This window comes from Scyliorhinus canicula, chromosome 20 (genome assembly GCF_902713615.1).
Source record: "Scyliorhinus canicula chromosome 20, sScyCan1.1, whole genome shotgun sequence".
NCBI lineage: Eukaryota > Metazoa > Chordata > Chondrichthyes > Carcharhiniformes > Scyliorhinidae > Scyliorhinus > Scyliorhinus canicula.
Genome location: NC_052165.1, coordinates 90,830,442 through 90,854,206, shown reverse-complemented (window position 1 = coordinate 90,854,206; position 23,765 = coordinate 90,830,442). Strand labels below are relative to the sequence as shown.

The 23,765-nt window shown below is 55.0% G+C and overlaps 1 protein-coding gene across 1 annotated transcript in view; it reads left to right on the top strand.

Annotated features, from left to right (window-relative positions):
- The window catches only part of LOC119954860 (sarcoplasmic/endoplasmic reticulum calcium ATPase 1), a 72,897-nt gene that overhangs the window by 21,626 nt on the left and 27,506 nt on the right, over positions 1-23,765 (top strand). The window contains exons 6-11 of the mRNA XM_038780443.1: positions 3,997-4,077; positions 5,756-5,841; positions 9,397-9,694; positions 10,819-10,985; positions 12,846-12,934; positions 15,793-15,895. Of these exons, the coding sequence (XP_038636371.1) occupies positions 3,997-4,077; positions 5,756-5,841; positions 9,397-9,694; positions 10,819-10,985; positions 12,846-12,934; positions 15,793-15,895 (824 nt within the window). The remainder of the gene's footprint in view (positions 1-3,996; positions 4,078-5,755; positions 5,842-9,396; positions 9,695-10,818; positions 10,986-12,845; positions 12,935-15,792; positions 15,896-23,765) is intronic.

The window sequence follows — 23,765 nt, the reverse complement described above, 5'->3', positions numbered from 1 at the left end:
AGCTTTACTCGATGTCTAACCCTGTGCTATGCCTGTCCTGTGAGTGTTTGAAGCTCAGTACTGACGGAGTGCCACACTGTAAGAGGATCAGTGGTGAGTGAGGTGCTGCACTGTCAGAGGGTCAGTACTGAGGGAGTGCTGCACTGTCAGAGAGTCAGTACTGAGGGAGCTCTGCACTGTCAGAGGGTCAGTACTAAGGGAGTGCCACACTGTCAGAGGGTCAGTACTGAGGGAGTGCTGCACTGTCAGAGGTTCAGTACTGAGGGTGCTGCACTGTCAGAGGGTGTACTGAAGGAGTGCTGCACTGTCAGAGGGTCAGTACTGAGGGAGTGCTGCACTGTCAGAGGGTCAGTACTGAGGGAGTGCTGCACTGTCAGAGGGTCAGTACTGAGGGAGTGCCGCACTGTTAGAGGGTCAGTACTGAAGGAGTGCTGCACTGTCAGAGGGTCAGTACTGAGGGAGTGGTGCACTGTCAGAGGGTCAGTACTGAGGGAGTGCTGCACTGTCAGAGGGTAAGTACTGAGGGAGTGCTGCACTGTCAGAGGGTCAGTTCTGAGGGAGTGCCGCACTGTCAGAGGGTCAGTACTGAGGGAGTGCTGCACTGTCAGAGGGTCAGTACTGAGGGAGTGCCGCACTGTCAGAGGGTCAGTACTGAGGGAGTGCTGCCCTGTCAGAGGGTCAGTACTGAGGGAGTGCTGCACTGTCAGAGGGTCAGTACTGAGGGAGTGCCGCACTGTCAGAGGGTCAGTACTGAGGGAGTGCCGCATTGTCAGCGGGTCAGTACTGAGGGAGTGCTGCCCTGTCAGAGGGTCCGTACTGAGGGAGTGCCGCATTGTCAGCGGGTCAGTACTGAGGGAGTGCTGCACTGTCAGAGGGTCAGTACTGAGGGAGTGCTGCCCTGTCAGAGGGTCCGTACTGAGGGAGTGCCGCATTGTCAGCGGGTCAGTACTGAGGGAGTGATGCACTGTTTGTGGTACTGTATTTAAGTTGTGACGTTGAAACCTCTGGTCCCTATCTTTACCTTTCAGGTGTGTATCAGATACCACAGCTTCTGTGTAAAGGAATGCAGTCTTGGGTGGGGTTTGGGTGGAGTTCAGTCCCCTGTCCCAGGGCCCACATTGATCCCCAAATCAAATTGCTGCCAAGCGGCTCTGCGCCAGGGTTACACATGCAGATCTGGGAAGTTGACTGTCGACGTGTCGAGCTGACAGGGTGGAGGTGGATGTGGGAAGGGTACCAGTTCTCTGAAAGATCCCGTGTGGGCCAGATAGCCTGAACATCTTCTTCCTAATCTCCCAGGCTGCAAATTCTGCGTTTCAGCTCCCAACGTGGTGTCTATATCCCTCCTCCTATCTCTCTGTCTCCTACTCTCTCTCTCTCTCTCTCTTTCTGTCTCTCTCTGCCTGTCTGTCTCTCTCTCTCAGTCTCTCTCTTTCTCCCTGTGTGTGTGTGTGTCTCTCTCTCTGTTTCCCACTCTCTTCCTCTCTTTTCCTCCTTCTGCGCCCCTCTCTCTCGCTCTTTCTCCCTCTTCGCTTTCTCTCTGTCTGAATCACTCTGTCTCTATCTCCCTCTATATGCCCCTCTGCATCTCTCTGCCTTTCCCTCTCTGCCCCTCTCTCTGTCTCGATCTCTCTCTCTGTTTGTCTCTCTGATCTGTCTCTCACGTTCTGTTTGCCTCCATCTCCTTCTATCTCTCCCTCTGCCTCGCTCTCTCTCTCTGCCTCTGACTCTCTCACTCTTTGGCTCTCCGTCTGTGTCTTTCTCTCTGTCTCTCTCTGTCTCTCTCTCTCTGTCCCTCTCTCGCTCTACGTCCCCCCTCTCTCTCTCTCTCTCTCTCTCTGTTTCTCTCTGTCTCTGTCTCTGTCTCTCTCTGTCTCTCTCTGTCCCTCTCTCTACGTCTCCCCCCTCTCTCTCTCTCTCTGTCCCTCTCTCTCACTCTGTCTCTCTCTCTGTCTGTCTCTCTCTGTCTCTCTTTCTGTCTCGCTGTCTCTCTCTCTCTCTCTTTCTCTCTCTCACACTCTCTGTATCCCTCTTTCCCTCTCTGCCTTGCTCTCTCTGTCTCTCTGGTTCTCTCTCCCTTTCTCACTCTCTCTCTGCCTCTCTCTCTCTCCCTCTCTCTAAACAACATGTGGGTATCGCACTCCATGCCCTCCACCCTCTCTGCCAGGATGCCATTGAGGGCTGACCTCCCATCCCCGTCCTGCCAGTTCAGACCAGCTCTCACCGCCCTCCCACCACTCCACCCAGTAACCCTGCACAGCCCAACACCTGATACTTTTCCCTCGCGCTCCCACCTTGCCATGTAAGGAGATGGAGCTCCTGGAGAATTTGATGACACTCGGAATTCACCAAGACACAGAGGGGAATAAGCTTCCCCATCATTAGGGTAGCAGCAGCAGAGACGAGGAGACACTTAGCAGTGTTATATAACGCCCTGGTGCTCTGGCAAGCACCCCCCCCCTCCCCACCCCCCACCCCCACCCTCCCAGTGGCGACCTTCTCCGTTACAGTATTGACTAGCCGCCAGAACAACAGCAATGCTGAGATCTCAGTTTTCGTAAGTGATCAACAGCTGTTCACATCGCACAGACCCACTCGCACTCCCCCCACCCTCACTGCATTCCAAACTTCCACACACAGTACTGAACCTCTGACAGTGCAGCAGTCCTTCAGCACTGACCCTCTGACAGTGCGGCGCTCTATCAGTACTGACCCTCTGACAGTGCTGCACTCCCTCAGTACTGACCCTCTGTCAGTGCAGCGGTCCCTCAGCACTGACCCTCTGACAGTGCAGCACTCCCTCAGCACTGACCCTCTGACAGTGTAGCACTCCCTCAGCACTGACCCTCTGACAGTGCGGCACTCCCTCAGTACTGACCCTCTGACAGTGCAGCACTCCCTCAGTACTGACCCTCTGACAGTGCAGCACTCCCTCAGCACTGACCCTCTGACAGTGCAGCACTCCCTCAGTACTGACCCTCTGACAGTGCAGCGGTCCCTCAGCACTGACCCTCTGACAGTGCAGCGCTCCCTCAGTACTGACCCTCTGACAGTGCAGCACTCCCTCAGTACTGACCCTCTGACAGTGCGGTGCTCCCTCAGTACTGACCCTCTGACAGTGCAGCACTCCCTCAGTACTGACCCTCTGGCAGTGCGTCTCTCCCTCAGTACTGACCCTCTGACAGTGCAGCACTCCCTCAGTACTGACCCTCTGACAGTGTAGCACTCACTCAGTACTGACCCTCTGTCAGTGCGGCACTCCCTCAGTACTGACCCTTTGACAGTGCGACACTCCCTCAGTACTTACCCTTTGACAATACGGCACTCCCTCAGTACTGACCCTCTGACGTGCAGCACTCCCTCAGTACTGACCCTCTGACAGTGCAGCGCTCACTCAGCACTGACCCTCTAACAGTGCAGCACTCCCTCAGTACTGACCCTCCGACAGTGCGGCACTCCCTCAACACAGACCCTCCGACAGTGTGGTGCTCCATCAGTACTGATTCTCCATTGGCGGCATGTGGCGCAGTGGTTAGCACTGCTGCATTCGGCACTGATGACCCTGGTTCGAATCCCGGCCCTGGGTCACTGCCCGTGTAGAGTTTGCACATTCTGCCCCTGTCTGCGTGGGTTTCACCCCCACAATCCAAAGATGTGCAGGTTAGGTGGATTGGCCATGCTACATTGCCCCTTAATTGGAAAAAAAAATGAATTGGGTACTCTAAATTTATTTTCAAAAAAGTACTGATCCTCCAACAGTGCAGCACCCCGTCAGCACTGACCCTCCAACAGTATGGTGCTCCCTCAGCATAGACCCTCTGACAGTGCGGCGTTCACTTTGTGCTGGTTACCTGGGAGTGAGTGTGTGATTGTGAGATTCCAATAAAGGTGGAAACAGGATTTGCCATTCCAGGATCCTGATATTCCTCCACATTGCTTCCCGGATTGTTACGTGCTCCGGTGTGCTAATCCTGAGGTCTTTGATTGATTCCACAGTGGGAGACAAGGTTCCTGCCGACATCAGGATTATCAACATCATCTCCACCACTTTGCGTGTCGACCAATCCATTCTGACAGGTCAGTGAGGGACTGATGGCTTGGCTTTGTATTCTTCAGCTTTCTCAAATTAAATGGGAAATGAGTATGGGCAAATACTGACACCTATCTCACTCCCAACGGCAAACCAACCCCTCTGACCCCAAACCAACCTCTCTGACCCCAAACCAACCCTTCTGACCCCAATCCGACCCACTCTGACCCCAATCCGACCTCTCTGACCCCAAACCAACCCTTCTGACCCCAATCCGACCCACTGTGACCCCAAACCAACCCCTCTGACCCCAAACCAACCCCTCTGACCCCAAACCAACCCCTCTGACCCCAATCCGACCCACTCTGACCCCAATCCAACCCACTCTGACCCCAATCCGACCCACTCTGACCCCAATCCGACCCACTCTGACCCCAATCCGACCCACTCTGACCCCAATCCGACCCACTCTGACCCCAAACCAACCCCTCTGACCCCAATCCGACCTACTCTGACCCCAATCCGACCCACTCTGATCCCAATCCGACCCACTCTGATCCCAATCCGACCCACTCTGACCCCAATCCGACCCACTCTGACCCAAACATGACCCCTGTCCAACCCCTCTGACCCCAATCCGACCCACTCTGACCCCAATCCTACCTCACTCTGACATCAATCTGACCCCAATCCGACCCACTCTGACCCAAACATGACCACTATCCAACCCCTCTGACCCGAACCCGAACCACTCTGACCCCAATCCGACCCACTCTGACCCCAATCCGACCCACTCTGACCCCAATCCAACCCACTCTGACCCCAATCCGACCCACTCTGACCCAAATATGACCCCTATCCAACCCCTCTGACCCAAATCCGACCCACTCTGACCCCCACCTGACCCCAATTCGACCCACTCTGACACCAATCCGACCCACTCTGATCCCAATCCGACCCACTCTGACCCCAATCCTACCTCACTCTGATCCCAATCCGACCCACTCTGACCCCAATCCGACCCACTCTGACCCCAATCCGACCCACTCTGACCCCAATCCGACCCACTCTGACCCCAATCCGACCCACTCTGACCCCAATCCGACCCACTCTGACCCCAATCCGACCCACTCTGACCCCAATCCGACCCATTCTGACCCCAATCCGACCCACCCTGACCCCAATCCTACCTCACTCTGACATCAATGTGACCCACTCTGACCCCAAACCTACCTCACTTTGACATCAATGTGACCCCACTCCGACCCCAAACCTACCCCAATCCGACCCACTCTGACCCCAATCTGACCCACCCTGACCCCAATCCAACCCACTCTCATCCCACTGACCCCAATCCGATTCCCTCTGACCCCAATCAGATCCACTCCATCCCACTCCCACTCTGACCCCATTCCGGCCCTATTAGGCCCCCATCTGTGAGGAAGCAGAGACTTTGAATATTTGTGAGGCAGGGGCTGGATAGGTTCACGATTAACGAGTGGGGTGAAAGGTTATCGGGCGGAGGGGGATGCGGAGGCGGTGACGATCGGATCAGTCACCATCTTATTAAATGAGTGAGCAGGGCTCGGCCTCCTCCTGCTCCTAGTCGGTGATTGGATTGTCCGGCGGAAGGAGTTCACTGCGCCGCGTTTTCCCCGGAGGTTACCTGGTGTTGCCGCAGTGATCAATGAACCATTTCTGATTAAACATTTTCCCGCCCGCCAGGTGAATCAGTCTCCGTGATCAAGCACACCGATCCCATTCCAGACCCTCGCGCTGTCAACCAGGACAAGAAGAATATGCTGTTTTCCGTGAGTTGCCCATAATTCCCCCCCCCCCCCCCCCCCCCCCCCCCTCCGTCTCACACCCAGCTGTGGGTCCAGGGCCACCTCTCGCCCCCTGCCGACCGGTATCCGATTGAATGATACGCAGCCAAAGTCATTGCGGTGCCGCAGAAGAAGTAGATAGACTGAGAAAGGCACAGGAGAAAGAAGACATTCAGCCTATCGAGTCCACGTTAGCGCTCTCCAGGGCAATCCAGTCCATCCCCATTGCCACCCCCCCCCCCCCCCCCCCCCCCCCACTCTCTCCCTGGAGCTTTATTCCCCTCAAGCGTCCGTCCAATTGATAACGCTCATCACCTCCGCTGCCACCATGTCGGATATCCACCAAGTTCCAGGTCATTAACACTCGCTGCATGAAGAGAGTCCTTCCCCACATTCCCCACCCCCTCACCACCCTTTCCTGAAACCTTAAAACTGTGACGCCCTGCATCAATCATGGCTGATCCAACTCAATGGACTGATCTCGCTCTCCCCCATATCCTTTGACCCCCTTCGCCCGAAGTGCCATATTGAACTGCTTCTTGAAAACATACAATATTTTGGCCTCACCTACTTCCTGTGGTAACGAATTCCACAACCAACCTCTCTCTGGGTGAAGACATTTCTCCTCATCTCTGCCTAACGGTCTACCCCGTATCCTCAGACTGTGACCCCTAGTTCTGGACACATCCACCATCGGGAAGATCATTCCTGCATCTACCCTGTCCAGTCCTCTTAGAATTTTATAAGTTTCTGTGAGATCCCCCCTCATTCTTCTGAACTCCAACGAAGACATTCCTAACTGATTCAATCTTTCCTCAAACGTCAGTCCCGCCGTGCCAGGAATCAGTCTGGTAAACCTTTGCTGTACTCCCTCAAGAGCAAGAACATCCTTCCTCAGATAAGGAGACCAAAACTGCACACAATACTCCAGGTGTGGCCTCACGAAGGCCCTGTATAATTGCAGCAACACATCCCTGCTTCTATACTCGAAACCTCTCGCTATAAAGGCCAACATACTATTTGCCTTCTTGACCACCTGCTGTATCTGCATGCTTACCTTCAGTGACTGGTGTACGAGTACACCCAGGTCCCATTGCACATTCCCCTCTCCTAATTTATGACCATTCAGATGGTAGCCTTCTTTCCCTACACCTCTTACCGGATCTCCCCCTCATCTCCAGCGATCCAAGGAGAACAGCCTTCAGTTTCGCCAGCCCTATCCTTTTTAGTAAAACCTCCCTCCATTCAGCCAACCCTCAGCCTCCTTCCTTCAAGGGAAAGGAGCGCTGGCCTGTCAACCTTTTCCTGAAATGCCAGGCCTTCCTGGCATCATCCCAGTCTTCCCGATAGCAAAGACTGCTTAATTTAAACAGCTTTGATCTCTCCCTGACCACGCTGTAGGTAAACAGGAAGGTGTTTTCGATTCCCCCCCCCCTTTTTTTAAGCGTATTTCTTAACCGTTTTTGGTGTCATTTGATTTCTATCATTACCCCCCAAGGCAAGCCCGAGAAAGAGGGTTAATTTATTTGCACACACTGAAACACAGGGTTGGAAGAGTTGCAACGTTGCCTGCCGTGGGCAGCACGGTAGCACAAGTGGCTAGCACTATGGCTTCACAGTGCCAGCGTCCCAGGTTCGATTCCCCGCTGGGTCACTGTCTGTGCGGAGTCTGCACGTTCTTTCCGTGTCTGCATGGGTTTCCTCCAGGTGCTCCGGTTTCCTCTGACAGTCCAAAGACGTGCAGGTTAGGTGGATTGGCCATGATCAATTGCCCTTAGTGACCAAAAAGGTGAGGAGGGGTTATTGGGTTACGGGGATAAGGTGGAAGTGAGGGCTTCAGTGGGTCGGTGCAGGCTCGATGGGCCGAATGACCTCCTTCTGCACTGTGTGTTCTATGTTGTTGTTCGTGCAATGAAAGAGAGGGATAGAGAAACAAAGATTCACAGGGTGAAGGGCACAGGGAAAAGACGTATTGTTCGGGAATCAAATTCTAATGGTGCGTTCCTTCACACAGGCCGGCAGGTTGAAAACCGATGCTGGATAATTCTCTTCTTTTATTTTTCTGGCAGAGATGGCTTCAGCGAACAAATAGGCACAGAGAAACGAATTGGCCATGTAGGAGGTGGTACAGCGGGTCAGACGTTTCGGTAGAAAGTGTAGATGTCGGAGCAGGCATTCAAACGTGGATAGAGCTGCTACTGGGAAGATGGAAAGATGGAGGACAGCGTATTGTAGCTCTACGAGGCAAAATTACTTGTTCAACCAGATAGTGAGGAAGGCAGGCAGGGAGGGTGAGGGATTAGTCATAATCACATGACTTATCTCTCTGCTTTGGCTTCAAGAAAAGGTGTGGATGCCTTTGCTTGGGTTCCTTAGATTGCTACTGCTCCGACCATAAAGCCTCGAATAGAAGGTGACGGGGTCCTTTGTCCTAGTAAATGAATGTCAGAGGGTCAGTGCTGAAGGAGCGCCGCACTGTCAGAGGGTCAGTACTGAGGGAGTGCTGCACTGTCAGAGGGTCAGTGCTGAGGGAGCGCCGCACTGTCAGAGGGTCAGTACTGAGGGAGTGCTGCACTGTCAGAGGGTCAGTGCTGAGGGAGCGCCGCACTGTCAGAGGGTCAGTACTGAGGGAGTGCCGCACTGTCAGAGAGTCAGTACTGAGGGAGTGCTGGACTGTCAGAGGGTCAGTACTGAGGGAGCGCCGCACTGTCAGAGGGTCAGTACTGAGGGAGTGCCGCACTGTCAGAGGGTCAGTACTGAGGGAGTGCTGCACTGTCAGAGGGTCAGTGCTGAGGGAGCGCCGCACTGTCAGAGGGTCAGTACTGAGGGAGTGCCGCACTGTCAGAGGGTCAGTACTGAGGGAGTGCTGGACTGTCAGAGGGTCAGTACTGAGGGAGCGCCGCACTGTCAGAGGGTCAGTACTGAGGGAGTGCCGCACTGTCAGAGGGTCAGTACTGAGGTAGTGCCGCACTGTCAGAGGGTCAGTACTGAGGGAGTGCCGCACTGTCAGAGGGTCAGTACTGAGGGAGCGCCGCACTGTCAGAGGGTCAGTACTGAGGGAGTGCCGCACTGTCAGAGGGTCAGTACTGAGGGAGTGCCGCACTGTCAGAGGGTCAGTACTGAGGGAGCGCCGCACTGTCAGAGGGTCAGTACTGAGGGAGTGCCGCACTGTCAGAGGGTCAGTACTGAGGGAGTGCCGCACTGTCAGAGGGTCAGTACTGAGGGAGCGCCGCACTGTCAGAGGGTCAGTACTGAGGGAGTGCCGCACTGTCAGAGGGTCAGTACTGAGGGAGTGCCGCACTGTCAGAGGGTCAGTACTGAGGGAGTGCCGCACTGTCAGAGGGTCAGTACTGAGGGAGCGCCGCACTGTCAGAGGATCAGTACTGAGGGAGTGCCGCACTGTCAGAGGGTCAGTACTGAGGGAGTGCCGCACTGTCAGAGAGTCAGTACAATGCCCCGTACCTCTGTAATCCCTGACGGTGATGCCCGTCCTGCATCCTACAGCTAACATCTCCCTCTCCCTTCCCCTCCCCTCAACAGGGCACCAACATCGGAGCTGGCAAAGCCACGGGAGTGGTGGTGGCCACAGCAGTGAGCACAGAGATCGGGAAGATCCGGGACCAGATGGTGGCCACCGAGCAGGAAAAGACGCCCCTTCAGCAAAAGCTGGACGAGTTTGGTGAACAGCTGTCCAAAGTCATCACTCTGATCTGCATAGCAGTGTGGATGATCAACATCGGACACTTCAACGACCCAGTCCACGGGGGTTCCTGGATCCGAGGAGCCGTTTACTACTTCAAAATCGCTGTTGCTCTGGCTGTGGCAGCCATCCCAGAAGGTCAGTCCCGCACTCCGCACGCAACGCAGCACTCTCGCTCACTCCCCATTCGACAGTGTGGCGCTCCCTCAGTACTGACCCTCTGACAGTGCAGCACTTCCTCAGTACTGACCCTCTGACAGTGCAGCACTTCCTCAGTACTGACCCTCTGACAGTGCGGCGCTCCCTCAGTACTAAACCTCTGACAGTGCAGCACTCCCTCAGTACTGACCCTCTGACAGTGCGGCACTCCCTCAGTACTGACCCTCTGACAGTGCCGCACTCCCTCAGCGCTGACCCTCTGAAAGTGCGGCACTCCCTCAGTACTGACCCTCTGTCAGTGCAGCACTCCCTCAGTACTGACCCTCCGACATTGCAGCATTCCCTCAGTACTGATCCCCCGACAGTGCGGCACTCCCTTAGTACTGACCCTCTCAAAGTGCGGCGCTCCCTCAGTACTGACCCTCTGACAGTGCACCACCCTCTCAGTACTGACCCTCCGACAGTGCAGCACTCCCTCAGTACTGATCCCCCGACAGTGCGGCACTCCCTCAGTACTGACCTTCTGACAGTGCGGCGTTGCCTCAGTACTGACCGTCAGACAGTGCAGCACTCCCTCAGTACTGACCCTCTGACAGTGTAGAGCTCCCTCAGTACTGACCCTCTGACAGTGCGGCGCTCCCTCAGTACTGACCCTCTGACAGTGCAGCACTCCCTCAGTACTGACCCTCTGACAGTGCGGCACTCCCTCAGTACTGACCTTCTGACAGTGCGGCGCTGCCTCAGTACTGACCCTCTGACATTGCGGCACTCCCTCAGTACTGACCCTCTGACAGTGCAGCACTTCCTCAGTACTGACCCTCTGACAGTGCAGCACTCCCTCACTACTGACCCTCTGACAGTGCAGCACTCCCTCAGTACTGACCCCCTGACAGTGCGGCACTCCCTCAGTACTGACCCTCTGACAGTGCGGCACTCCCTCAGTACTGACCCTCTGACAGTGCGGCACTCCCTCAGTACTGACCCTCTGACAGTGCAGCACTCCCTCAGTACTGGGTCCGGAGTGATGGATGCTGTTTCTGGGCTTGGTGTTGTGATGATCCTGCTGTCTCTGTTGACTAACCGTGCTATCCCCTTTTCTTCAGGCCTGCCCGCTGTGATCACCACCTGCCTGGCACTGGGTACTCGCCGCATGGCGAAGAAGAATGCCATCGTGAGGAGTCTGCCCTCCGTCGAGACCCTGGGCTGCACCTCCGTCATCTGTTCAGACAAGACTGGGACCTTGACCACAAATCAAATGTCCGTCTGCAAGGTATGTCCCCACCATTAAATCTCCCCCTTAACCTTCTCCGCCTTCAGGAGGACCATCCCAGTTTGCCGGGTCTCTCTTCACGGACTGAGAACCTGTCTACTTCTACTGCTCCTCAGAACCGTTCTGGTCCCCCCTCCGCACCCTCCTTCAGAATCCTGGACCTCCATTCCAAACTGCGGAGCCCTTAGCCGGATGCGACACCAGGAACCATCCGACAATCCGATGGGTAGCATGGTGGAGGAGTGGTTAGCACTGACGCCTCATGGCTCCAGTGTCCCAGGTTCAATTTCCCGCTGGGTCACTGTCTGTGCGGAGTCTGCACGCTCTCTACGTGTCTGCGAGTTTCCTCCGGGTGAACCGGTTTCCTCCCACAGTCCAAAGACGTGCAGATTAGGTGGATTGGCTATGATAAATTCACCCTTAGTGTCCAAAAGGTTAGGTGGGGTTTCTGGGTTACTGGGATAGGGCCAAATGGCCTCCTTCTGCACTGTGGAGATTCTACGCCAGGCCCTGACTGTTGTACCAGAATCCTCAGCCAGGAGAAGATGGAGGAATCAGAAGCACTTCTAAACTCCTAGGAAACAATGGTACTGATCACATCCCACATCTCCCACTCCATCCTCTCCCTCCCCCCCACTCTGACACCCTCTCTCGAACCGCCCCAGCGCCACACCCCACCCCACCTCCTCGCTGCCCCTCCACCCGCCCCCCCCCCCCCACTGCCTGACACTCAACACTCCCCGACTCATCCTTCTGATCTCCCTCTCAATCCTCCATGACTCCCACTCCTCCGAACCTCCCACTCCATGACTCTCTCACTCCTCCATGACCCAACCAGCCCCCCATGTCCCGACTAGCCACGAGCAGCCCCTCCCACCACCAAGAACAAATTAGCACACCCACGCCCCGTGATCTTACTAGCCCCCCCTCCCCCACGCACCGACAACTCCCCATCCTCCGACTCTCTGACCAGCCTCCCCTTACCCACCCCTTCCCACCTCCCCTCTCAACCCCCCCCCCCACCCCCACCCCCATCGATTCTCCACCTTTCCGTCCCCCCCCCCCCCCCCCCCCCCCCCCCCCCCCCGCCTCCCAACCTCACGCCTTTCCTGACCACCCTACCCCCTCACACACTCACCCCATTTTCCTGGTCGCCACATGACTGGGTCCTTCCACCTTTCCCGTGTTCGCTCCAACCGGCGGTAGAAGCAGGGGCCTGGCTTCACTTCCCTGTCCCAGCAGGGCTGGAAAGGGCACGGATTTACAAGGGTAAATTGGAGAGGTTAGGCCTGCTCTCCTTGATGGAGAGACTTGATGGACGTAGTCAAGGTTCTGAGGCAGATGGAGTGAGAATCCGTTCCCATTCAAGCCAGCATCGAGATGGGGATGGGACCAGCCAACCAGTGGAGGCCCGACTGGCTGAAAGGCCCTCTTCTGCACTCTGTTAGACATTACGCTCTTGAGATTTTTGCGAGCCTCGGTCTGTTGACGGAGGTCAGTGGACAGCACTGCCTTGCTCTGAGGCCGCAGGATGGCCAACATCGCGATTGTAAACCGAATGTATTGAGAATCGAGCATGGGACACACTTTCAGGCCGAAAGCCTGGTTGCAGCTTACATTTACATGTGACCCTTGACCCCCAGGCCAGGCAGCCCAATGAAGTACACAGTGTGTACCGTATTGTACCTGCAGCTGGCGTACACAACCATAATCACTCTGGCATCTCAACACGCGCCACCCACATCCCTTCCACATTTGCTCAACGTAAACTACCGCTCCTGGTTGATTTGAGGAAAATGGCGAGCAGCTCCATGATGTGGTGGCCATCATTCCAACGCTGTGTGTTGTTGCCTCCCCTAGATGTTCGTCCTCGACAAGGTGGAGGGAGACGTGTGCACACTTAACGCGTTCACCATCACGGGATCCACCTACGCCCCGGAGGGAGATATGTGAGTAGCATTTCTGCGGCGGGTCCTGCAACTCTCTGGGCTCAAACCCCACCGCAGCAGATGGAGAAATTTTCAATTACATTTTTTTAAAATCTGGAATTAAATTAAGTTGATGACAGGGCAGAGAGGGGGAGTGGGCCGAGGTAGGGTGCGCTTTTGCAGGCTCGGTACAGACTCAATGGGCCGAATGGCCTCGTTCGTGCACTGTAGGAATTCTCAGGGCCTGTGGAAACCATTGCCGAGTGTCGCCAAAGCCCGTCTGCTCACTGTTGGGATCGGAAATCTGCCTTCCTTACCCAGGTCTGGCCTACGTGAGACTGCAGATCTACACACACACGCACATGCATGCGCACGCACACATGCAACACGCATGCACCACACACACACACTAAATGCTGGCCCAGCCAGCGAGACCCACACTCCTAAACTGGAACTCCTTGGTTAGATCTCCCCCTTAACCATCATCATACTCAGGAGAGCAATCCCAGCTTCTCCTTGCCTCTCCGTACGGACTGACACCGCCCCCCCCCGCCCCCCCCCCCCCCACCCTCGGGCCGTTCTGAATGAATCTCCCTCCACAACCCCTCCATCAAGCGCAGAGCCCCGCGTTGGACACCGTGGGTGATCGGGGCGGTGCGAGGCGATGGCTGTCGCTGGCATTCCTCGTCTGATCCCTAGTTGTCCCTCAACAGGCTTACCGATTTGCCGTCATTGTGAGTCAGGTACTCTTCGGTTCTTGGCAATGTGGAGGAGCAGAGAGATCTTGGGGTCTATGTTCATAGATCTTTGAAAGTTGCCACTCAAGTGGATAGAGCTGTGAAGAAGGCCTATGGTGTGCTCGCGTTCATTAGCAGAGGGATTGAATTTAAGAGCCGTGAGGTGATGATGCAGCTGTACAAAACCTTGGTCAGGCCGCATTTGGAGGATGTGCAGCTCTGGTCACCTCATTTTAGGAAGGATGTGGAAGCTTTGGAAAAGGTGTAAAGGAGATTTACCAGGTGTTGCCTGGAATGGAGAGTAGGTCTTACGAGGAAAGGTTGAGGGTGCTAGGCCTTTTCTCATTAGAACGGAGAAAGATGAGGGGCGACTTGATAGAAGTTTATAAGATGATCACAATAGACAGACAGTCAGAGACTTTTTCCTTGGGTGGAACAAACCATTACGAGGGGACTTAAATTTAAGGTGAATGGTGGAAGATATAGGGGGGATGTCAGAGGTAGGTTCTTTACCCAGAGATTAGTGGGGGCATGGAATGCACTGCCTGTGGAAGTAGAGTCGGTAACATTAGGGACCTTCAAGTGGGTATTGGAGGTACATGGATTACAGTAGAATGATGGGATCTAGATTGATTTGTTCTTAATCTAGGACAAAAGTTCGGCACATTGTGGGCCGAAGGGCCTGTGCTGTGCTGTATTTTTCTATGTTCTGTGAAAGGGAGTGCTTTACCCGGTCTTTTCCCAACATCTAACTATCAACTAAATTACCGTGTGTAGGTCAGGAGTCACATGTGGGCCAGACCTGGTCAGAAATGGCAGCTTTCCCTCCTTGAGGACATTCCTGAACCACCTGGTTCTCAGCAAGGTCAATGGTAGTTTCCTGGCCGCTTTGACTCTGCCGATATTTCACTTTCAATCTCTCTTTTCGACTGATTTCAAATTTTCAATGGAGAGGGTGGGAGGGTCAGTACTGAGGGAGCGCCGCACTGTCAGAGGGTCAGTACTGAGGGAGTGCTGCACTGTCAGAGGGTCAGTACTGAGGGAGCGCCGCACTGTCAGAGGGTCAGTACTGAGGGAGTGCCACACTGTCAGAGGGTCAGTACTGACGGAGTGCCGCACTGTCGGAGGATCAGTACTGAGGTAGTGCTGCACTGTCAGAGGGTGAGTACTGAGGGAGCGCCGCACTGTCAGAGGGTCAGTACTGAGGGAGTGCTGCACTGTCAGAGGGCCAGTACTGAGAGAGTGCTGCACTGTCAGAGGGTCAGTACTGAGGGAGTGCTGCACTGTCAGAGGGTCAGTACTGAGGGAGTGCTGCACTGTCAGAGGGTCAATACTGAGGGAGTGCTGCACTGTCAGAGGGTCAGTACGGAGGGAGTGCTGCACTGTCGGAGGGGTCAGTCTGAGGGAGCGGCGCACTGTCAGAGGATCAATACTGAGGGAGTGCTGCACTGTCGGGGGGTCAGTACTGAAGGAGTGCTGCACTGTCAGAGGGTCAGTACGGAAGGAGTGCTGCACTGTCGGAGGGGTCAGTACTGAGGGAGCGGCACACTGTCAGAGGGTCAATACTGAGGGAGTGCCGCACTGTCAGAGGGTCAGTACTGAGGGAGTGCTGCACTGTTGGGGGGTCAGTACTGAAGGAGTGCTGCACTGTCAGAGGGTCAGTACTGAGGGAGTGCTGCACTGTCAGAGGGTCAGTACTGAGGGAGCGGCGCACTGTCAGAGGGTCAATACTGAGGGAGTGCCGCACTGTCGGGGGGTCAGTACTGAAGGAGTGCTGCACTGTCAGAGGGTCAGTACTGAGGGAGTGCTGCACTGTCAGAGGGTCAGTACTGAGAGAGTGCCGCACTGTCAGAGGATCAGTACTGAAGGAGTGCTGCACTGTCAGAGGGTCAGTACTGAGGGAGTGCTGCACTGTCAGAGGGTCAGTACTGAGAGAGTGCCGCACTGTCAGAGGATCAGTACTGAGGGAGTGCTGCACTGTCGGAGGGTCAGTACTGAGGGAGCGCCGCACTGTCAGAGGGTCAGTACTGAGGGAGTGCGGCATTGTCGGTGGGTTTGGACCGTTGTTGATGTGAGGCAATTTGGAAGGTACTGAGATTATCTTGAAGAATATTAATGCTCGGTCATTCTGTTGTAACACAGACAGAGAAATGACAAAACAGTGAAAAGTGGGCAGTATGACGGACTAGTGGAGCTTGCAACTATCTGTTCCCTCTGCAATGACTCTTCGCTTGACTTCAATGAGGTTAGTGTGACCGGGAGGGTGGCAGCCGAGACTGGGACAACGTGATATTTACAGGGGTCCTGGGTGGAGTGTGTCAGTATTTAAAGGGGGGTCCCCGGGGAGTGTGTCAGTATTTACAGGAGGTCCCCGGGGAGAGTGTCAGTATTTACAGGGGAGGAACCAGGGGAGTGTGTCAGTATTTACAGGGGGTCCCAGGGAGTGTGTCAGTATTTACAGGGGGTCCCCGGGGAATATGTCAGTATTTACAGGGGCTCCCGGGGGAGTGTGTCAGTATTTACAGGGGGTCCCAGGGAGTGTGTCAGTATTTACAGGGGGTCCCCGGGGAATGTGTCAGTATTTACAGGGGATCCCAGGAGCTTGTGTCAGTATTTACAGGGGGTCCCTGGTGAGTGTGTCAGTATTTACAGGGGGTCCCCGGGGAGTGTGTCTGTATTTACAGGGGGTCCCCGGGGAGTGTGTCTGTATTTACAGGGGGTCTCCGAGGGTGTGTCAGAATTTGCAAGGGGTCCCCGGGGAGTAGGTCAGTATTTACAGGGTACCCGGGGAATGTGTCATATTTTACAGGAATCCCGGGGAATGTGTCATTATTTACAGGGGGTCCCCGGGGAGTGTGTCAGCATTTCCAGGGAGGTCCCGGGGAATGTGTCAGTATTTACAGGGGGTCCCGTGGGAGTGTGTCAGTATTTACAGGGGTCCCCAGGGAGTGTGTCAGTATTTACAGGGGGTGCTAGGGGAGTGTGTCAGTATTTACAGGGGATCCACGGGAAGTGTATCAATATTTACAAAGGGGTCTCCGGGGAGATTGTCATTATTTGCAGGGGGTCCCCGGGGAGTGTGTCAGTATTTACCGGAGGTCCCCGGGGAGTGTGTCAGTATTTACAGGGGGTCCCGAGGAGTGTGTCAGTATTTACAAGGGGTACCTGGGGAGTGTATCAGTATTTCCAGGGGGTTCCCCGGGGAGTTTGTCAGTATTTACAGAGGGAATCCCCGGGGAGTGTGTAAGTATTTACAGGGAGTCCCCGGGGCGCGTGTCAGTATTTACAGGGGAATCCCCGGGGAGAGTCTCAGTATTTACAGCGAGTCCCCGGGGAGCGTGTCAGTATTTACAGAGGGATCCCCGGGGAGTGTGTAAGTATTTACAGCGAGTCCCCGGGGATTGTCTCAGTATTTACTGGGGGTCTCCAAGGAGTGTGTCAGTATTGGGTTCCCCGGGAAGTGTGTCATTATTTACAGGGGGTCCTCGGGGTGTGTCTCAGTATTTACAGGGGGTCCCCGGGGAGTGTGTCAGTATTTGCAGGGCGAATCCCCGGGGAATGTCTCATTATTTACAGGGGTCCCCGGGGAGTGTGCCAGTATTTACAGGAGGTCCCCGGGGAGAGTATTTACAGGGGGTCCCCGGGGATTGTGTCAGTATTTACAGGGAGTCCCCGGGGAGTGTGCCAGTATTTACAGGGAGTCCCGGGGGAGAGTGTCATTATTTTAAGGGGGTCCCGGGGAGTGTGTCAATATTTGCAGGGGGTCCCCGGTGGGCCTGTCAGTATTTACAAGGAGTCCCCGGAGGGTGTGACAGTATTTACAGAGTGTCCTCGGGGAGTGTGTCAGTATTTACAGTCAGTCACGGGGAGTGTGTCAGTATTTACAGGGCTCCCCGAGGAGTGTGTCAGTATTTACAGGGGGTCCCCGGGGAGTGTGTCAGTGTTTACAGATGTCCTCGGGGAGTGTGTCAGTATTTATAGGGAGTCACTGGGAGTGTGTCAGGATTTACAGGGGTCCCCAGGGAATGTCAGTATTTACAGGGGTTCCCGGGAAGTGTGTCAGTATTTATAGTGAGTGACGGAGAATGTGTCAGTATTTACAGGGGTCCCGGGGAGTATGTTAGTATTTGCAGGGAGTTCCCGCGAGTGTGTCAGTATTTACAGGGGGTTCCCGGGGAGTGTGTCGGTATTTACAGGGGGTCCCCGGGTAGTGTGTCAGTGTTTACAGGGAGTCACCGGGGAGTGTGTTGGTATTTACAGGGGTCCCCGGGGAGTGTGTCAGTATTTACAGGGCTCCCCGGGGAGTGTGTCAGTATTTACAGGGAGTCACGGGGAGTGTGTCAGTATTTACAGGGGTCCCCGAGGAGTGTGTCAGTATTTCTAGGGGTCCCCGGGGAGTGTGTCAAGATTTACAGGGGGTCTCCTGGGGGTGTGTCAGTATTTACAGGGGGTCTCCGAGGGTGTATCAGAATTTGCAAGGGATCCCAGGGAGTAGGTCAGTATTTACAGGGGTCCCCGGGGAATGTGTCAGTATTTAGAGCGGGTCCCCGGGGAGTGTATCAGTATTCAAAGGGGGAATCCCCAGGGCGTGTTTCAGTATTTACAGGGTGGACCTGGAGAGTATGTTCAGCATTTACACGGGGGGTCCCGGGGTGTGTGTCAGTGTTTATAGGGAGTCCCGGGGAGTGTTTTAGTATTTACGTGGGTCCCCGGGGAACGTGTCAGTATTTACAGGGGATCCCCGGGGCTTGTGTCAGTATTTACTGGGGTCCCCGGCGTGTGTGTCAGTGTTTACAGGGAGTTCCCAGGGTGTGTGTCAGTGTTTACAGGGTGTACCCGAGGAGTGTGTCAGTATTTACAGGGCTCCCTGGGGAGTGTGTCAGTGTTTACAGGGAGTCACGGGGAGTGTGTCAGTATTTACAGGGGTCCCCGGGGAGTGTGCCAATATTCACAGTCAGTCACGGGGAGTGTGTCAGTATTTACAGTCGATCCCCAAGGAGTGTGTCAGTATTTACAGGGGGTCCCTGGTGAGTGTGTCAGTATTTACAGGGGGTCCCCAGGGAGTGTGTCAGTATTTACAGGAGGTCCACGGGGAGTGTGTCAGTATTTACAGGGAGTCCCCGGGGAGTGTGTCAGTATTTACAGTGGTCCCCGGGGAGTGTGTCAGTATTTACAAGGGGCTCCCCGGGGAGTGCGTTAGTATTTAGAGCGAGTCCCCGGGGAGTGTGTCAGTATTTAGAGCTGGTCCCCGGGGAGTGTGTCAGTATTTAGAGTGAGTCCCCGGGGAATGTGTCAGTATTTAGAGCGGGTCCCCGGGGAGTATGTTCAGCATTTACAGGGGATCCCCGGCGTGTGTGTCAGTGTTTACAGGGAGTCCCCGGGCTGTGTGTCAGTTTACAGAGAGTCCCCGGGGAACGTGTAAGTATTTACAGAGGATCCCCGGGGCGTGTGTCAGTATTTACACGGGATCCCCAAGGAGTGTGTCAGTATTTACAGGGGGTCCCCTGGGGAGTGTGTCAGTATTTACACGGGATCCCCAAGGAGTGTGTCAGTATTTACAGGGGGTCCCTGGGGAGTGTGTCAGTATTTACAGGGGGTGCTCACGGTGTGTGTCAGTATTTACAGGGCATCCCCAGGGAGTGTATCATTATTTACAGGGGGGTCTCTGGGGAGAATGTCATTATTTACAGGGGGTCCCCGGGGAGTGTGTCAGTATTTCTAGGGCAAATCCCCGGGAGTGTATCAATATTACAGGGGACCCCGGGGAGTGTGTCAGTATTTACAGGGGTCCCTGGGGAGTGTGTCAGTATTTACAGGGGTCCATGGGGAGTGTGTCAGTGTTTACAGGGGGTCTCCGGGGAGTGTGTCAATATTTACAGGGGGTCCCTGGGGAGTGTGTCAGTGTTTACAGGGGGTCCCCGGAGAGTGTCAATATTTACAGGGGGTCCCCGGGGAGTCTGTCGGTATTTACAGGGGGTCCCCGGGGAGTCTGTCAGTATTTACAGGGGGTGTTTCCGGGGAATATGTCAGTATTTACAGGGGGTGCTCAGGGAGTGTGTCATTATTTACAGGGCATCCCCAGGGAGTGTATCATTATTTACAGGGGGGGTCTCTGGGGAGAGTGTCATTATTTACAGGGGGACCCCGGGGAGTGTGTCAGTATTTCTAGGGCAAATCCCCGGGAGTATATCAATATTACAGGGAACCCCGGGGAGTGTGTCAGTATTTTCCGGGGGTGCTCGGGGAGTGTGTCAGTATTTACAGGGGGTCCCTGGGGATTGTGTCAGTATTTAGAGCGGGTCCCCGGGGAGTGTGTCAGTATTTACAGGGAGGACCTGGGGTGTATGTTCAGCATTTACAGGGGATCCCCGGGGAGTGTATCTAGTTAACAGGGAGTCACGGGGAGTATGTCAGTATTTACAGGGGTCCCCGGGGATTGTGTCAGTATTTAGAGCGGGTCCCCGGGGAGTGTATCAGTATTTACAGGGAGGACCTGGGGAGTATGTTCAGCATTTACAGGGGATCCCCGGCGTGTGTGTCAGTGTTTACAGTGAGTCCCCGGGGTGTGTGTCAGTTTACAGGGAATCCCCGGGGAACATGTAAGTATTTACAGGGGATCCTCGGGGCGTGTGTCAGTATTTACAGGGGATCCTCGGGGCGTGTGTCAGTATTTACAAGGGTCCCTGGGGAGTGTGTCAGTAGTTACATGGGTTCCCCGGGGAATGTGTCAGTACTTACAGTGGGTCCATGGGGAGTGTGTCAGTATTTACAGGGGGTCGCTGGGGAGTGTGTCAGTATTTAAGGGGGTCCACGGGGTGTGTGTCAATATATACAGGGGGGTCTCCGGGGAGTGTGTCAGTATTTACAGGGCTCCCCGGGGAGTGTGTCAGTGTTTACAGGGAGTCACAGGGAGTGTGTCAGTATTTACAGGGGGTCCCCGGCGTGTGTGTCAGTGTTTACAGGGAGTCCCCGGGGAGTGTGTCAGTGTTTACAGGGAGTCACGGGGAGTGTGTCAGTATTTACAGGGGTCCCCGGAGAGTGTGCCAATATTCACAGTCAGTCACGGGGAGTGTGTCAGTATTTACAGGGGGTCCCCAGGGAGTGTGTCAGTATTTACAGGGGGTCCACGGGGAGTGTGTCAGTATTTACAGGGAGTCCCCGGGGTGTGTGTCAGTATTTAGAGCGTGTCCCCGGGGAGTGTGTCAGTATTTAGAGCGAGTCCCCGGGGAGTGTGTCAGTATTTAGAGCGGGTCCCCGGGGATTGTATCAGTATTTACAGGGTGGACCTGGGGAGTATGTTCAGCATTTACAGGGGATCCCCGGCGTGTGTGTCAGTGTTTACAGGGGGTCCCCGGGGAACGTGTAAGTATTTACAGGGGATCCCCGGGGTGTGTGTCAGTATTTATACGGGATCCCCAAGGAGTGTGTCAGTATTTACAGGGGTCCCCTGGGGAGAGTGTGTCAGTATTTACAGGGGTCCCTGGGGAGTGTGTCAGTATTTACAGGGGTTCCCCAGGGAATGATTCAGTATTTACAGTGGGCCCATGGGGAGTGTGCCAATATTTACAGGGGGTCGCCGGGGAGTGTGTCAGTATTTACAGGGGGTTCCTGGGGAGTGTGTCAGTATTTATAGGGAGTCCCCGGGGAGTGTGTCAGTATTTACAATGGTCCCCGGGGAGTGTGTCTGTATTTACAAGGGGCTCCCGGGGAGTGTGTCAGTATTTAGAGCGGGTCCCCGGGGAGTGTGTCAGTATTTAGAGCGAGTCCCCGGGGAGTGTGTCAGTATTTAGAGCGGGTCCCCGGGATTGTGTCAGTATTTAGAGCGGGACCCCGGGGACTGTATTAGTATTTACAGGGTGGACCTGGGGAGTATGTTCAGCATTTACAGGGGATCCCCGGCGTGTGTGTCAGTGTTTACAGGGAGTCCCCGGGGTGTGCGTCAGTTTACAGAGAGTCCCCGGGGAACGTGTAAGTATTTACAGAGGATCCCCGGGGCGTGTGTCAGTATTTACACGGGATCCCCAAGGAGTGTGTCAGTATTTACAGGGGGTTTCCCTGGGGAGTGTGTTAGTATTTACAGGGGGTCCCTGGGGAGTGTGTCAGTATTTACAGTGGTTCCCCGGGGAATGTGTCAGTATTTACAGTGGGTCCATGGGGAGTGTGTCAGTATTTACAGGGGGTCCCTGGGAAGTGTGTCAGTATTTACAGGGGTCCCTGGGGAGTGTGTCAGTATTTACAGGGGGTCCCTGGGGAGTGTGTTAGCGTTTACAGGGGGTCCCCGGAGAGTGTCAATATTTACAGGGGGTCCTCGGAGAGTGTGTCAGTATTTAGAGCGGGTCCCCGGGATTGTGTCAGTATTTAGAGCGGTTCCCCGGGGAGTGTATCAGTATTTACAGGGTGGACCTGGGGAGTATGTTCAGCATTTACAGGGGATCCCCGGGGCGTGTGTCAGTATTTACACGGGATCCCCAAGGAGTGTGTCAGTATTTACAGGGGGTCCCCTGGGGAGTGTGTCAGTATTTACAGGGGTCCCTGGGGAGTGTGTCAGTATTTACAGGGGTTCCCCGGGGAATGAGTCAGTATTTACAGTGGGGTCCCCGGGGAGCGTGTCAGTATATACAGGCGGTCCCCGGGGAGTGTGTCAGTATTTACAGGGGTCCATGGGGAGTGTGTCAGTATTTACAGGGGGTCCCCGGGGAGTGTGTCAGTATTTACAGGGGGTGTTCCCGGGGAGTGTGTCAGTATTTTCAGGGGCTGCTCGGGGAGTGTGTCAGTATTTACAGGGGGTCCCCGGGGATTGTGTCAGTATTTAGAGCGGGTCCCCAGGGAGTGTATCAGCATTTACAGGGTGGACCTGGGGAGTATTTTCAGCATTTACAGGGGATCCCCGGCGTGTGTGTCAGTGTTTACAGGGAGTCCCCGTGGTGTGTGTCAGTTTACAGGGAGTCCCCGGGGAACGTGTAAGTATTTACAGGGGATCCCCGGGGCGTGTGTCAGTATTTACACGGGATCCCCAAGGAGTGTGTCAGTATTTACAGGGGGTCCGCTGGGGAGTGTGTCAGTATTTACAGGGGTCCCTGGGGAGTGTGTCAGTATTTACAGGGGTTCCCCGGGGAATGTGTCAGTATTTACAGGGGGTCCATGGGGAGTGTGTCAGAATTTGCAGGGGGAAACCCCGGGAGTGTATCAGTATTTACAGGGGACCCCGGGGAGTGTGTCAGTATTCACAGAAGGTCCCCGCGGTGTGTGTCAGTATTTACAGGGAGTCCCGTGGGGGGTTGTCAGTATTTACAGGGGATCTCCAGGAACTGTGACAATATTTACCGGGGATCCCCAGGGAGTGTGTCAGTATTTACAGGGGGTACCTGGAGAGTGTATCAGTCTTTCCAGGGGGGTTCCCCGGGGAGTGTGTCAGTATTTACAGGGGGTCCCCGGCGGGTGTCAGTATTTACAGGGAGTCCCCGGAGAGTGTGCCAGTATTAACGGGGTCCCCAGGGAGCGTGCCAATATTTACAGAGAGTCCCCGGGGAGTGTGTCAATATTTACTGCGGGGTTCCCGGGGATAGTGTCAGTAATTACAAGGGGGTCCCCTGGGAGTGCGTCAGTAATTACACTCCCTGGGGATCCCCTTGTATCAGTATTTACAGGGGCATCCCCGGGGAGTGTGTCAGTATTTAAACGGGGTCGCCGGGGAGTGTGTCAGTATTTAAAGGTGATCCCCGGAGAGTGTGTCAGTATTTACAGTGGGGTCACGGGGAGTGTGTCAGTATTTACAGGGGGGTCACGGGGAGTGTGTCACTATTTACAGGGGGGTCGCCGGGGACTGTGTCAGTATTTACAGGGGGTACCCGGGGAGTGTGTCAGTATTTACAGGGGATCCCGGGGAGTGTGGCAGTATTTACAGGGGGTACCCGGGGAGTGTGTCAGTATTTACAGCGGGGTCACGGGGAGTATGTCAGTAGATACACCGGGGTCACGGAGAGTGTCAGTATTTAAACGGGGTCCCCGAGGAGTGTGTCAGTATTTTCAGGGGCTGCTCGGGGAGTGTGTCAGTATTTACAGGGGGTCCCCGGGGAGTGTGTCAGTATTTACAGAGAGTCTCCGTGGAATGTGTC